Source organism: Puntigrus tetrazona, chromosome 20, assembly GCF_018831695.1.
Source record: "Puntigrus tetrazona isolate hp1 chromosome 20, ASM1883169v1, whole genome shotgun sequence".
Taxonomy (NCBI): Eukaryota; Metazoa; Chordata; class Actinopteri; order Cypriniformes; family Cyprinidae; genus Puntigrus; species Puntigrus tetrazona.
Window position 1 is genome coordinate 698,788 of NC_056718.1, and position 16,234 is coordinate 715,021.

The following is a 16,234-nucleotide window of genomic DNA, read 5'->3' on the forward strand; positions in this document are numbered from 1 at the left end:
AATAATAAAACTACCAGCTGGGTCTGTTATCACTAAATGGGAATGAAATGAAATAGTTTTTTTGAAAAGAATAGCTAGACCTCTAGCTTTAGAAGAAAACGTGGCTTGATAGACTTTACAAATCCAATTAGCAATCCAAAATCCATTATGTGTAATATGGGTCTCCTGAAGAAAAATAATATCAGCTGATAAGGATTTTAAACGTGCAACCACTTTGCAACGTTTCATCAGGTACCCCATTCCTCGTACATTCTAACTGACAAAATTATTATAATTGTTTTTACAATCATTAGTTTTATTAACTAGACATTGCGACCTGTTCATTATCAAAATAAAACTATAGTTAAAGAAACATAAAAAGTTCATTCAGTGTGATCACCACCTCACTACTCTGTTATATTATATTTTAGCATAGCTGTATTTATAATCTGCATAGTTTTTCTAAATATTTTGCTTTATTGATCATATTTTAGCCTACATTATTTTTGAATACATTATTATATAAGTTAAGTGACACGGTTTTATAGGCCTTTAATTAGCGTTTTTAACCATGCAGTAAAATATCTTGAAAAATATATTTTTGAAAATATATATTTTTTGTCTATTTTTAGGCTAAATAAATGAATAAATAAAATTACCATGAGATTACCATGGTACCATGATAGCTCTTCTGTTTTTATTTTGTTTTTTTTTTAAAGAAAAATCTGTACTTTTTTATTATAATTATTATTATTAGGTCTATTATTGTTATTGTTGTTGCCAAAAAGTAAAGAATTATAATAATAATAACGTTATTAGCCTGTAGTGATCGTCTTGTGATGCCTTGCATTTGGATCACTTGACAACATGTTTAATATGTAGCATATTTTTAATATGTTTAATAATAACTGACCACAGCTATAAGAGGAGCATGGTCATGTCGGTTAACACCAATAGAAAATACAGAAAAATACGTCTTGTCAAAATAAGTCTTTTACATTAAAAATACAGAATGATGAAAAAAAAATATATATATATATATATATATATATATATATATATATGTGTGCATGGCTTGTCTGCTGGGTATTCAGAGCGGGGAAGGTGAAAGGTGCTTTGACAAGTTTACATTCATTTACATTAATTTGAATTTGAAACCACACAAACGACCCCCTCTCATTAACAAGTGTGAGGTTAGTTCTTGCCGTTTCAAGGCTTGTGAAAGTCTTGAGGCATTGCCAGGGTTCAAAACGCAAAGGAATATCAACAACAATCAACAACATGAGGCTGTGGTCGCAAACGGTACAGATTAACAACACTGATTTCTGTGGTTTTATTAAGAAACACACAGCTGGCAAATGTGATTTCACAACTGTAAAATAATAATACTCTTTATTTCTTAGAGCCTTAACGTCTTAAAGTGCTTTACATAAACAAAGAAAACATTAAAATGCACCATTAAAGATGATAAAAATAATAAAAAATACGTGAAATACACTCAAAACGCTTGAAAGTAAAATAACAGAAGACAAAAATACAAGCACACAGTCTAGAAGAACAGCATCCAGATGGGACCCAAATGTTGTCCAATGATGGCATTTTATAAAAAGCGATATGCTGCTCAAGGCCACACGCTTTAGTATTTCACCAAAGGCAGGAGGCTTCATGTTGTGCGTGCTCTCCTTACGAGTGTTAACATCGCTGTAACGCTGGTGTAGCGCCCTGCCCTCTTAGATGTGTCCTTACCTAAGATCTATAGGGTGGAGCACCGGGTTCTTTTATAGGTTGTCTCTCGACTATATATTTTCAGCCTCACCTATGATACCACTTTAGAGAGATTAAAGTTACCAAATGAGTAATCTAATACCCGTATGCAAAAAAAAATGAGTTTTTATTTATAAACCAAAAAACAAAATAGAAATATGCGTGTTAGCAGGAGGATAGCAAAATATCTACATCACACGAGTAGTATGATAACAGTAACGTTAATGCTTCACACTTACTACGATGTATACCACAAACACCATATAAACTGTGGGCCCACTCACACCATAACCACACTCATACCCACTCCCGATGCAGGCCTGATGCGTGGCTTGGGTGCGTAGAGGCCTTAAAACACTATTGGCCGCTTCACTCTCCAGCGAGCTGAAAAAAAAACACAACAGTACCTATAGTCCGTCCTCGTTCGTCACGAAGCCCGACAGTCTCTCCAACCGTCGTTCGTCCCTCGCGGCCGGAGGAACACCCAACGCTCCCGGTGGCTGGGTGCGCTATCCGGTTTTTTTTTCTTCTCGTCCCTCGTGGTCAGAGGACCTGTGAGCGCGTCCGGTGGCTCAACGGGTCTATCTGATCTCCTCTTCGTTCCCACGCGGGATACTGACGACAGTACTATTTTACTACCACCAGTCAATCCGTCCGAACTTCGCACACAGCGTGTGTAAACTGAAACCCGCTAACTATTACTCGTTGTCCACGAATAAACGAATAAATGGAAAAATAAATAAATCGAACGAAATATAACACTTCAACCAAACTCAAACGCTTCTACGAGAGTTTTTAAAGTTAACTAGATTAAATAATAAACCGATAGATGTCGATTAGAATCTACCTGCTTCTCTCACTCGCTCCTCTTTTTCTTCTGTTCGTTCTCTTTCTCGGGTTTCTTTTTATATCCCCCTCCCCAAACCAATCAAGTATGACTATACCTATAAAGAAGGCGGGCATTAACTAATTAACCTCCAATCAACGGCAATCAACCAAACATGCTGTTGAAAACCACGTTTTGCCCAAGTACATTTCAACCGATCCTTAGCGCTTCGTCCAAGATCTTAAAGGGACATGTACTTATAATAAAACTTTTTACAGGCTTCATAATACACATTAAAAAATATGCTTATAAACAAAAATAGGGTTCTATTGACTAAATTTTAACAACCCTTACAGGGGTTACACCTCCCCTTCTAAACGTCGCATGCCCTCATGTGATTAGACATATATTAGGACAGAATTACTGTTCTGACGATAGGGCAGGGGTTTGTAACACACTGGGGGCATTGGGCCATGGGGTGGCACCATACAGTGGGGCAGACCTTCTTTGTCTTGAACAGCTCTTCAATGTGTACTACCATCCCACGATGAACCACAGTTAAAGGTTTATCCGCTGGACTTCCTAGATCATCATAACTCAGCTTAATCACTGGCCTTACTTCTCTCTGCGATCTACGACAAGGCACTGGCCCAGGTTCCACAGGGGTACAATCATTGGGTCAGTTTCTCCCCCTTCTAAACTCAGATCCTCCTCCACTTCTTGAACTTGATTAAGGATCTCTTGGGGATCATTTTCTGTCGGATCTTCCCTCCCCACACACTCCTGGATAAGCTCCGGGACAACTATAGGAGGTACAGTTTCTGGTTCTAATGCACATGGAGGTGATATAGACCTCTGGTATGGGATCTTTGCTGGGTGATAATAGCAGAGATCATCATCCTCACTCTCTGAAGGTTCTTGGTTTACTCCGTCAGTCTGATCAACACTGTCTTTATTCTGTTTGTTTTTCTTCTTTTCATGGTTTGAGCTCTCGTTACAGGTGGTTGTATTACTTGGTTCAAGTCCCCAGGCTTCAATAAACGCACCTCATCTCCAATGGGTAACAAGTGGTTTCTGTGGAGGGTTCGTATTCTGCCTAGACCACTCTCAGGCCTCAGTTTATAGACGGGTAGGTCAGTAAACTTATCAATGACCACATAAGGTAAAGAGTTCCATCGGTTTTGAAGTTTATGTTTTCCTGTACAGGCAAGGTTTCGGATGAGGACTCGGTCTCCACCTGCCAAAGTGTGTGGTTTCACTCTCTGATCATACAGTCTTTTGTTTCGTTGATGAGCCTTTAGAGAAGTTTCGGCTGCTAATTGATATGCCTGTTGAAGATCATCCTTCATTCTCTCTATGTACTGCAAATGATCTACTCCTCTTTGATTATCAGGAATGTACCAAAACACACGCGTCGATGGGCATACGAGCCTCTCGCCCAAAAAGGAGATAATATGGGAATAGCCCGTCGCCTCGTTCTTTGTACAATTATAGGCGTGTACAAGTTGTGGGATGTACTGACTCCACTTACTCTTCTGAGCCGGGTCCAAAGTACCAAGCATTGAGAGAAGGGTGCACGTTAAAGCGCTCCGGTTGTGGATCACCTTGGGGGTGATAGGGGGTGGTCCTTGATTTTCGGATTCCCAGCATTCCTAGGAGTTCTCTTATCAGCCGGCATTCAAAATCTCGTCCCTGATCCGAATGAATGCGAGACGGCAGTCCGTAGTGTACAAAAGAATTTTTCCACCAGGACTTTTGCCACAGTAACTGCTCGCTGGTCTTTGGTAGGGAACGCCCATGCGTGCGAGTGAAATGGTCAGTTATTACTAGAACATTGGCAATACCCTTGGTGTCTGGCTCCAGTGACAGGAAGTCGATGCATACCAAGTCTAGCGGACCCTTACTGGTAATGTGGCTGAGGGGAGCAGACTTCTGAGGTAAGGTCTTCCTGGTAATACAAGCACCACAAGTTTTTATGTACTGCTCAATGTCAAGGGCCATACGGGGCCAGTAAAATCTATCTCTTATTAGCTCCGTTGTCCGCTCTACTCCAAGGTGACCTGATTCATCATGTAGAGATTGCAGGACAGTCCGATGATATTTGGCAGGCAGAACCAGCTGAACTCTTTCTTTTCCATGGTGGTTTTTGGATACTCGGTGAAGTAGCTGATTTCTAATGTCCAGTTTTGGGCCCTGACGTTGTAGGAGTGTAAGCAGTGGATCAGAGCTCCTCCGAAGTGTAAACACTCTTCCCGCTTCAATGTCCTGTTTCACCAACCCGATAACTGGGTCTTGATCTTGAGACACCTTCAGATCTTCGAGGGTAAACTGCTCCAGGTGACACGTTGCCAGGAAAATTGGGCAAGAGTAAACAGGAGGTATGCTATCCGGCGAAATTCTAGATGGTCCACCAGTCGAGCAGAGTCATCACTCTCAGTGGAGCTGGCCAACTGACATATTGCTTTAACTCCAGACTGTGGAATTTCAGTCCAAGAGGCAAACTCAGCATGATTGGTAGGATATCTGGATAGTACATCCGCATCAATGTTGTGTTTTCCGGGCTTGTACTGCAGACTAAAGTTATATGTGGCTAGGGCAGCTAACCATCGATGTCCTGTCGCATTCAACTTTGCACTGGTCAGTACATAGGTGAGAGGATTGTTATCTGTTCTCACAACAAATTGAGCTCCATACAAATAGTCGTGAAACTTGTCGACAACAGCCCACTTCAATGCTAGAAATTCTAACTGGTGTATGGGGTAATGCTGCTCCGGCAGTACTCAACTTTCGGCTAGCAAATGCGACTGGTCGAAGACCCTCAGGATGTTCCTGATTCAACACAGCACCGAGACCTCTCAGACTTGCATCCACGTGAAGTACATATGGCTTAGAAGCATCAGCGAAGGCAAGTACTGGCGCATGGGTTAGACAATGTATGATTGTTTTAAAGGCTTCGCCACAGGCGTTGTCCCATCGTTCCCCAAATAGGTCAGTCTCTTTGTAATATTTCTTTCCATCCTTCTTGCCCTGTCCTTTTACAGGGGGGTAGCCTTTAGTGAGTTCAGTCAAAGGTCTTACTACTGTGGAGTACCCTTTAATGAATTGCCGATAGAATCCACAAAATCCAAGGAAAGACCGTAAGGATTTCAGGTCCGTTGGCTCTTTCCACCGAATTACAGCTGACACTTTCTCTGGATCCGGAGCTATTCCATAGCTGATACAATATGCCCCACATATTTGACTTGTGGTTGACAAAACTGGCACTTGTCGATAGAAACTTTTAGGCCCCATTCCTCCAGTCGATCCAAAACTTTCATTAGCCTCTCCTCATGCTCTTCGAGTGTTCTACCGAAAACTATAAGGTCGTCCAAGTAGGCGATTACTTGTAAGAGGTGCATGTCACCTACCACCTTTTCCATGAGTCTTTGAAACGTCGCTGGAGCCCCAGTGATCCCTTGTGGCATTCGTTGAAATTGGTAGAACCCCAACGGACATATAAAAGCAGTCTTTTCTCTGTCTTCAGCAGACATAGCTATTTGATAATAGCCACTTCAGAGATCTAGGACTGAGAACCATTTACACCCGCCAAACAGTCCAAGGCATCATCAATCCGTGGAGTGACATACTGGTCAGGTATAGTACGGCTGTTTAAGGTCCGATAATCAATGCACATTCGTACAGCACCATTTTTCTTTCGCGCGATGACAATTGGTGACGCATACGGACTTCGGGACTCTTGGATGATGCCTGCCGCTAGAAGATCTTTAAGATGGCGTCTTACATCCTCAATGTCCGCTGGGGCAATGCGTCTTGATCGTTCTCGGAAAGGCGAGGATCATGTAGTCTAATCTGGTGGGTAATGTCTTTAGCCAAACCTACATCCCATTCCTCAGTGGAGAAAAAGCGTTACTCCGCTCAGCCAACTTCATACGCAATCTCTTCTCCCAGGCAGCAGGTATGGGGGCCTCCCAAAGTCAAATAACTCTGGATTAAGGGGTCCCTGGGATTCAGGCATGTCGTGAGCTACCGTAACTGTGTCCGTTGGGAATACATGGGCAACTACAGAGCCTGCTGGAATTGAAAGATCTTTACTTGTGTCATTGTGAATCAGAACTTGGAAATTAGTCACATCTACCTCTGACGAAGGCATTACTACTGGGGAAACAAACAGTCCAGCAGGAAGTGGATCCACAGCAGAGGCTTCAATAAGAAAGATATCCTTTCTCAAGGGTTTATCAGACTCAACTTTACATAATGCATACCGCTCCCCTCGTGATGGGACTTTAAACGTTCCTGGGCCTTCCCAAATCACTTTACCTTCAGGTTGATCTGTGGCGAAGTTTTTCCACTTGGAGGTAAACGACAGACTGGGGATGTCTGTATTCTCAGGAATGGGCATGTTTTCTTTCCTTAGTATTCCCTTTATACGCTGACAGTCGTTGAAAGAAGCTCGCATTGGTCCCAATGATTACAGGGAATTGTGGCGGGCCTTGGGGATCTGGGCAGACTAACGCCAAGGTAGCTATGGTCTCTTCAGCACCAGAGTGAGTTACAGGGAAAGTAACATCTATGACAATATATCCTTTGTAGGGATAACTGCATGAGCTAAGTCCCCAAACAGATAATCCCGCAAGAGGATGGATGGGCACGTCTGGTAAGTTTCGGGAGTACCAGGAGTCGAAGACAATGGTAACTTGAGATCCGCTGTCCCACAGGGCTTGGCATGGACGACCACTGATCTTTACTTCCACGGTCGAGGCTGGTCCAACTAGTCCCTTGGGCAGTCCACTTCGCTCACTGGTGTGCGCCTGACTATTTTTAGAAAAACAGGCTCTCTCTCAGACGGATCGTTGGAGTTTGAATCACGTTTCAGTCCTTTTGCTCTCCGTAACGAATTAATTAATTTAGCGATTACCTGAGTGGCATTTTCAGCTGCTTGACACTTTGTAGCAATGTGTCCGTCTTCCCCGCACCGGTAGCAAAAGTAATCTTCCACGTTTCGTGAGGGCTTGGGTCGCTGCGGACCTGAAGCATGCCTCTGAGGGAACTGGTGATAACTAGAAGAACTACTTGAACCTACACTCATGACTGCTATCTGTTTCTGCAGCTGAAGTACTTGCTCTCTCAAAGACTGAACTTCAGAATCCTTTGCTACCGCGTTTTGATCTGAGGGGCTTGTTTGTCTTAATTTGGTTCTAGATTCTATCATCATGGAGGATGCTGGTACACTATTTGAGTTGTCACTTTTAAACTGGGCCTTTAATTCTTGAATTTCTGCTTTTAGTTCTTGTACAAAAACGGGACAGTTATTCCCCTCGTCCTGCAGGTGTATGGATTTTGCAGTAGCAGTGAATCTCCGTCGAGTGACTTCAATTTCTTCAGCCTCTCGAATCTCATTTAATAGTCTCAGGAAAGTTGGTGGGTGTTCTTTCCTCTCCCTTAACCTCAACTGCAAGAGCATCATATCCGATTCAACAGCTCCACGAATCAGTTGTTCCACTCTGGCTTTGTCAACCTGGGAATGAGACAGTCCACCTCTTTGCACAACTTTAGTCAGGGATTTTTCAATCCTCTTTAGGAAATCAGAAAGGGACTCTCCCCGGCGCTGTCGAAGAAGCCGAAAAGCAAAATACAAATCTTCTCCAGACTCTGAGGATCCAAAAGTACTTTCAAGGGCATCAAGGTACTGCATTGAGCTGGCATCCGGATTAGACATACGGACAGCTTTAATGATTTCCATGGCAGGCCCTCTCAGACTTTCGACAATTCTCCTCCTCTTCTCTTTCTCAGAGCATTCACATTCAGTTATCATCATTTTAGCTTGCTCCATCCAGTGGTCCATGGTCTCTTCTCCATTGGGTGTCGGAACCGTCCCAGAGAAAGTACGCAAACGGCGGTAAGCATTGCTATCACTTGGTGGTTTTGCTGTTTTCTCTAGGATCTCACCCATCGCACGAATGATGGACTCAGCAGAGCTAGAGCTGGCACTCAGTGAAGGAAACAAAGCCTGTAGATCAGTCATGGACTTCCCTTCATCCTTAAGAAACTGGGAGAGCCGGTCAGTAAATTCTGCTGGAACAGCACTGGTTGGTTCTCTTTCAACTCCAGTAATTATCCTCCAGGACTCCTCAGGGTGGGTTTCAGTTCCATGGGGCAACGAGTGGGATCTACAATCTCTCGGCATTCACACAGCACTAATAGGGTAGCAGGAGTGGCTCCGCATCTTGTATCTCGAACGCGCACTCTTCCGAAAACTTTCACAGTCTCAGCAACTTCTTCAATGCGTGATGTCTCTGTCGCTTGGGTACACTTGTTAGCAGCAATGCGTGTGCAAGGTCAATCCCAGTCTCATTGCACCAGTCAGCAAGATCACTTTGAATAGGGGGGTTACTTCGGCGAGACATAGCTCAACCAGACGCAGTTAAAAGCACAAAAAAAAGGTAAAAACACTTTTTCTCACTCTCACACTATTTCTCTCTTCTGTATGGTACCAGGGAGGGGAAGATGAATCCCGGACGAGCCCCCAATTTGTGTAGCGCCCCTGCCCTCTTAGATGTGTCCTTACCTAAGATCTATAGGGTGGAGCACCGGTTCTTTTATAGGTTGTCTCTCGACTATATATTTTCAGCCTCACCTATGATACCACTTTAGAGAGATTAAAGTTACCAAATGAGTAATCTAATACCCGTATGCAAAAAAAAATGAGTTTTTATTTATAAACCAAAAAACAAAATAGAAATATGCGTGTTAGCAGGAGGATAGCAAAATATCTACATCACACGAGTAGTATGATAACAGTAACGTTAATGCTTCACACTTACTACGATGTATACCACAAACACCATATAAACTGTGGGCCCACTCACACCATAACCACACTCATACCCACTCCCGATGCAGGCCTGATGCGTGGCTTGGGTGCGTAGAGGCCTTAAAACACTATTGGCCGCTTCACTCTCCAGCGAGCTGAAAAAAAAAACACAACAGTACCTATAGTCCGTCCTCGTTCGTCACGGCCCCCGACAGTCTCTCCAACCGTCGTTCGTCCCTCGCGGCCGGAGGAACACCCAACGCTCCCGGTGGCTGGGTGCGCTATCCGGTTTTTTTTTCTTCTCGTCCCTCGTGGTCAGAGGACCTGTGAGCGCGTCCGGTGGCTCAACGGGTCTATCTGATCTCCTCTTCGTTCCCACGCCGGGATACTGACGACAGTACTATTTTACTACCACCAGTCAATCCGTCCGAACTTCGCACACAGCGTGTAAACTGAAACCCGCTAACTATTACTCGTTGTCCACGAATAAACGAATAAATGGAAAAATAAATAAATCGAACGAAATATAACACTTCAACCAAACTCAAACGCTTCTACGAGAGTTTTTAAAGTTAACTAGATTAAATAATAAACCGATAGATGTCGATTAGAATCTACCTGCTTCTCTCACTCGCTCCTCTTTTTCTTCTGTTCGTTTCTCTTTCTCGGTTTCTTTTTATATCCCCTCCCCAAACCAATCAAGTATGACTATACCTATAAAGAAGGCGGGCATTAACTAATTAACCTCCAATCAACGGCAATCAACCAAACATGCTGTTGAAAACCACGTTTTGCCCAAGTACATTTCAACCGATCCTTAGCGCTTCGTCCAAGATCTTAAAGGGACATGTACTTATAATAAAACTTTTACAGGCTTCATAATACACATTAAAAAATATGCTTATAAACAAAAATAGGGTTCTATTGACTAAATTTTAACAACCCTTACAGGGGTTACACTGGGCTAACACACCTCACAGCTGACTTCTTACTTGACCTCTTCTCTAAATCTATTTGTTCTTTATTGCCATTGTATTGAGGAGAAACGCGTGTTTCACTTCGTTTAGTTTGCACTTCAAAGAAGGGCTCTGTCAGAGTGAATTAGCCATGAAAGGCAGACGGTAGGGAAGGGTGTTATCTCAGTGTTTGTCCTCCGGCGCGGAGCACAACAGCTCGTCAACGCTCTGCACGCCACTCTGAAGTGGACCGTGAACCAGTTTCACTAATATCAGTTGAGAACGTGACCCTCTCTGGGTGAATTTAAATGGCTTTCCACACTGCTCTATTCATAGGGACCTTCTGAACAAAAGCGGAAAAAACTACTTCAACGAGGTGTAGTGTACAGAAGAAGTGATTTTCTAATTTATGATGGAGTTAATTCAAGCCAGTCCAAAGGGAAGCTAATCAGGTGCATTTTCTTTTGTGTCAAACCTCGTTATTTTCTCTGGGGTTGATGCTGAACACTGAGATGTTAACATTGCTGGAAATGATTCTGTGTGTCATCAAATTAGTATGATTAAACATTAATCACCTACATTATTAATTATTTAATGGAGGCCGCAGCCATCAGCCGAGACGAGCACAACCTTTAACATAAAGAGAGTGGAGGTGTGCGTTTACATTAATACATCACATTCAATAATAAATGAACGCCGATGCTTTTATTCAAAGGGATTTGCATTAGTTGTGAGAATCAGTTTGCAACATGCATGTAGTTTTTGCCATTTATATAAGAAGTATATTATGCCCATATTTTATAATGTCAACATTTTAATAGATGTTGATTATTAATATCATCTGTATTAACCTGTGGACTATCATTTCTGCCTAAAGCTGCAATAATGATAGCGTTTTTCTCGAACGGTGCAGCGTTGTATTGAAAAAAGGGCTGAATTCATTACTTGACCAAAGGAAAACAAGCGTTATTAATGTTACTTAGAAAACACACAATAAACCTCTGAATCCACCTTGTTAGTGTTCACCTAGTGTCTAACATCAAGCCCTTGTTTTATTTCTGTGGGCTGCAGATGTAAAGTTCAAGTAGTTGTCAGCGTCACTTTATACTGTGTATTGCATACCATTGCATATTTTTCTCTCACTTCAAATTGAATATGTATCTTGTCCTATTACATAGGCCTAGCATATACAACGATTGTTTTATTTTTTGGTTACACTTTATTTTGATAAAGTACTACTTTAGACATGTTACCAACAGCATGTCAACTCTTTCTCATTAATTACCAACTACATGTGTACTGACTCAGAGTAGGTTTAGGGTGAGTCAAATAAGCTGATATATACTTGTGAAGTTTCTGATAGTATGTAGTAAACATAAAGAGTTAGAAGATATTGAGCTGAAGACTGCTAGTTGACATGTAGTGGTGAAGTGGAGTATCTAGACTATCAGAAGAAAGTTTGAATATCAGCCAGAACATAATAACAATGATTGTCTTATGGATTTCAGTTACATGTACTTTATGTATCTCTTTCAGAGCTGACTCTACAGCAGGCCTTGCACCAGTCTGTATTCATGCCGTGTTCCAGCCCATCTCCCAGCATGCCTCACTGCTGGGATCAGCACAGCAAGCTCCTTCCGACAGTGGCGGGCATCACGGCCAGTAAAGTGGCAGCGTGGAGCGTGGACGAGGTACACCGAGCTCTCCCCAACTCGCTGTTTTAAAACAAGACGATTATTCTTTGTTGAATAAAACTTGGTTAACTCCAGCTGTCGCACCTCGACCGACGCTCATTGTTATTCTGCAGGTGATCGAGTTTATCCAAGGACTTCCGGGCTGCAAGGAGCAAGTGCGCACCTTCAGAGACGAGGTAAATGATTCTCTTTAATCACGAGTGGAATCGGAACGACTGAACCCTGTGGGAAATACTTAACTAGTCCTCCATCATGACGTTTGGCAGCCGGAGTAACTGAAGCATTTTAGGAGCAGAATATAATGCGCAAGGAAGAGAGCATGTGAAGAGATCTCATTGAAACCATTTATAGGCACGTCAAGTCATCCCACGTCACAGCATCATGCCTGTTTACAGCTAACAAGAATGTTAAAGAGGCCAGAGGGCTGCTGCTTTAAATAATCCTGCTCTCTGAGCTGCTGTCTGTCTGCTCTACCGCTCTTATTTCCCATCGCTCTCTCCTCACGTTCCCTTCTGTGTCTTGTCCTGTGGTTTTTTTTTTTTAATTACGTGTGCAAATGAGACCTGTCGTACATCAGGGTGTAAAAGTCTCAGAGCACTCAGGAAGTCTCTTCTACTTGGTCTTCTTGTGTATTATGAAATGTTTTTTTTTTTTTATACAAAATGCTGATATTGCTAATGGCAAAATAAGTGGTAATATTGTATTTAAAATGAGATTAAGTCTCTGTTTATTGAACTGTTGGTTAAAATCAATGTCGGGGTATCGACACGAGTTTAATTACCTGTAACCAATCCATTCCACACACACACACACATAAGGGATTGGGAAAATGTTTTAATTGCACGCAAGACGTTCTGTTTAAAATGTATTACTAGCATAACCGTTTGAGCTTAAAACTGCATGTCACAGGCGTTTCTGAATGTCTTCGTATTTGTTATGTGCCCTTTTTAATCCATGGCAACAGCACTCCCAATGTCTTAGACGCTTGATTCGTGAAACACAAGTGTGCAGAATGCTTCATTTTCTGTCATTTGTTCTTTCATTTGTTTTTCGACTGTTAAATTTCCGACACGTTGGGTTTTTTTTCACGCCCCACGTACATTTATCTGAAAAAGATCTTCATTTTAAGTTTATCTTTGGAATGTTTGTGCATATATAAGATAAGACTAAAGACTCAAACTCAAAGAGATATTTAAAAGAAAATCAAGACCAGGGGTTGAATTGGGATTGGTTCTGTGGGGGATCTATCTGGCAACGTTCTCATCAGTTTTCTGTCAGCTGTGTCATAAATCATTTAGCCTATAATAATGGGATTGTTATATTATCTTATTGTTATATTAGTTAATGAATGAAATAATTTACACTGAAAAATACAACTGCATTATTTAATATTATGAGATTATTTAGTATTTTTTGAACAGACAAACAAGAATTGATGGTGGAAATGGATAACTGGCCAATCAGAGCATGCTTCTCAGAAAGAAGAAAAAGACAGGTCAGAGAGGAGCAACAATAATGTAGAATATGTTGCAAATAGTGAATGGATTCAAAAACGGTAAAACTGTTTAACTCTAGGGGAGTTGGAAAATGAGCCTATTTTCAAAAAAGAAACCACGTAAACGCATTGCATCACGACAGCCAGGCTCACACTGAGTGTTTTATAGTCCTTCATGATTGTTTCTTGTCAGGCTTGATCAGAAAACGATGATCATGTCACACTGTGGGACTGTTGTCGGTAACATCAGATGTAAGAGAGTCAAAACTGGTTAAAAACTGGTGCGTGAAAGAAACAGGACCTTTTTACACTCACCCATACTGAAAACACACGTTCTGATTGTGAAGTAGTTGTGTTTATTTTTAAAACCATATGAGTGTAATAAGTAACTACACAAGAACATTCGGGGGTGAGCTTGTGTGATTTTATGAACATCAAAACATTCAAATATCATTTGTTTGTTTCTCGCAGACCTCATTTTATTCCTAAATGAGACAAACCCCATTATAAAAGCCCAGAGGAAGATCTCGAAGAAACCCGTGCTGAATTACTTTCAGATTAACTTTACTGCCATTTCACTTGGAATTCATTTTTAAAAACACTAATATATTGAATAATTCCTAAATATAACCTTGAATAAATCTCAAAATAAATATAAATGTCACATTATAACATTACGGTGCCTAAAGTCACTCGTTTATTTACACCAATGATTTGTGTATCAGCCAGAATTTGAATTTCTTTTGGGATTGTGTCCAGCTCAAAGTAAGAAGAGAAAATACTATACTAAATATGCGTGCTCTGTTGTTTTCTCTTTTTCTATTCTGTTTTTTAATTTGTCGTATACCTTAAACCCTTGCTATGTGTTCAGCGTGAAGCTAACTGAGACTTGTTGGTTCTGATCACTTCCATCGTCCTCATTCGTGGTCGAAGCGTCTGCTAAACGACTAAATGTAATGTAAAAATGTCATGTTTTCAAATTCCCATATTTCACACGACGCCAAATGTCTCTGTGAACAGAAGTATAATGGAGCAGTAGTTTGTGACGTGCTGTTTCAACACTGTGAAATGAAAGGAAATGGCAGGAAATGCATCTTCTGCACTGACAGCTGTGTATGTTCATCTGCTGATTTATTGTGGTTTGCTTTCAGCAAATTGATGGCGAGGCCTTCCTGCTGTTGACTCAGGTGGACCTGGTGAAGATCCTCAGCATCAAACTAGGGCCGGCTCTCAAAATATACAACTCTATACTAATGTTCAAAACCACAGAAAACTCTGCCTGCAACGAACTCTGACCAGAGCGACGGACAGCCGAGAGAGTTCAGAAGCGCTTCGGTCAAAGGGCTCATCATGAAGACTCGTACAGCACACGCCATGTAGATCACGTCCGAATGAGCAGGTCAAACGCATATGATGACATTCACGTATCTGTACGCACTTATTATCTCACGAGACGGTTTCCTGTAGTGCCCTTTCATCGCGGGGTGTCGGTGAGAATGTATATTTTACTGAGAGGTTATGAGAGCGCTAGCGCTTTTCTAAATTCAGGTGCTAAACGAATGCAACTACGTGCACTGAAGAGCCGCACAATGTCTGCTTTTGACTCTCGTTGTTTCCGTCTTGATATTTCTCCTTTAATTCGTAGCTGTAGATAATTTCAGTGTTCGGAAAAGGGTTCTGGATTGAAGAGCGTTAGATGAGCTCACGCAGATTCTTCTTGGTTTCCGGTGCGCTGTGATGCCATGTTAATGCATCACGCCGCCGTTCTTCTTTACGGTTAGGGTCGTAGTAGAAGGGTAGCGCTCTTTCTATTTGTTTTGATACAATGGATGTAGAAATGGAGGACGGAGGGTAAAGCTACACTCAAGGCACAAATAATAATTGCGAGAGCCATATTGGTATTTTGTAACAGAATGTAACTTAATATTCAGAATGCCTTCATGTACACAGTGTAAGAAGAAAAGTCTGATTTTTCATTAAAATACAGACATTTCTGTTGCTAAGGTATGCAGCATTCAATTTCCCATCTATTTATTTGATATATGCTTTGTGGACGTGTATGTTAACAAACCTAAACAGTTTGTGTCGAAATGCTGTTTTTACTCACTTGTTTAAATGAGTAAACCCACTGCGCTCATATTCAAAACTCATATGTCACGTTTCTTCATGCCACTAAAGCTTGGGGATTCAGTTGTGTAAATAAGCAATGGTTTGGAGAGGAATTGCAGAAACCAGCGGATGGTCTACTAAACTTCACTGTAATTCATTTGCAAATAAACTTGCTGATTGAAAAATCTTCATCAACGCAATTGTCTTTTTAGTGATTGCAGTATTTATATTAGAATGTTCCAGTTATATCATTGCTGGTTTATTATTTGTTAGCATTTACAGGATTGTTAGGATAACGCCGCATACCTCTTTAATTGATCGACACCTGTTTAAGAAAAGTAGGTTAATGTATTAAACATGGGCTGTGTTCAGAATAGCATACTACCCATATTTGCAGTTAGTGAATATGCTGTATTTATGAATGCTTTGATGGGTTTGGCAAATCTATATTCCACGATGAAATGCAGCTGGCATTGCATTTCCAGTGTTATGAACATGGTCAACATGTTGACTTTTTTGTGTATGTGTGTGTGTGTGTGTGTGTGTGTGTGTGTGTGTGTGTGTGTGAGGTTGCCGTGATCGGTCCACGGGGCTCGTCTG

At 41.6% G+C, this 16,234-nt stretch overlaps 1 protein-coding gene across 5 annotated transcripts in view; it reads left to right on the forward strand.

Annotated features, from left to right (window-relative positions):
* Positions 1-15,829, forward strand: part of l3mbtl3 (L3MBTL histone methyl-lysine binding protein 3) — a 63,997-nt gene extending 48,168 nt beyond the window's left edge. For all 5 annotated transcript variants that reach the window (XM_043219719.1, XM_043219720.1, XM_043219722.1 and 2 more), the window contains 3 exons: positions 11,873-12,027; positions 12,144-12,206; positions 14,677-15,829. In XM_043219719.1, the coding sequence (XP_043075654.1) occupies positions 11,873-12,027; positions 12,144-12,206; positions 14,677-14,820 (362 nt within the window). In that variant the 3' untranslated portion in view covers positions 14,821-15,829. The remainder of the gene's footprint in view (positions 1-11,872; positions 12,028-12,143; positions 12,207-14,676) is intronic.
* Positions 15,830-16,234: the final 405 nt, after the last annotated feature.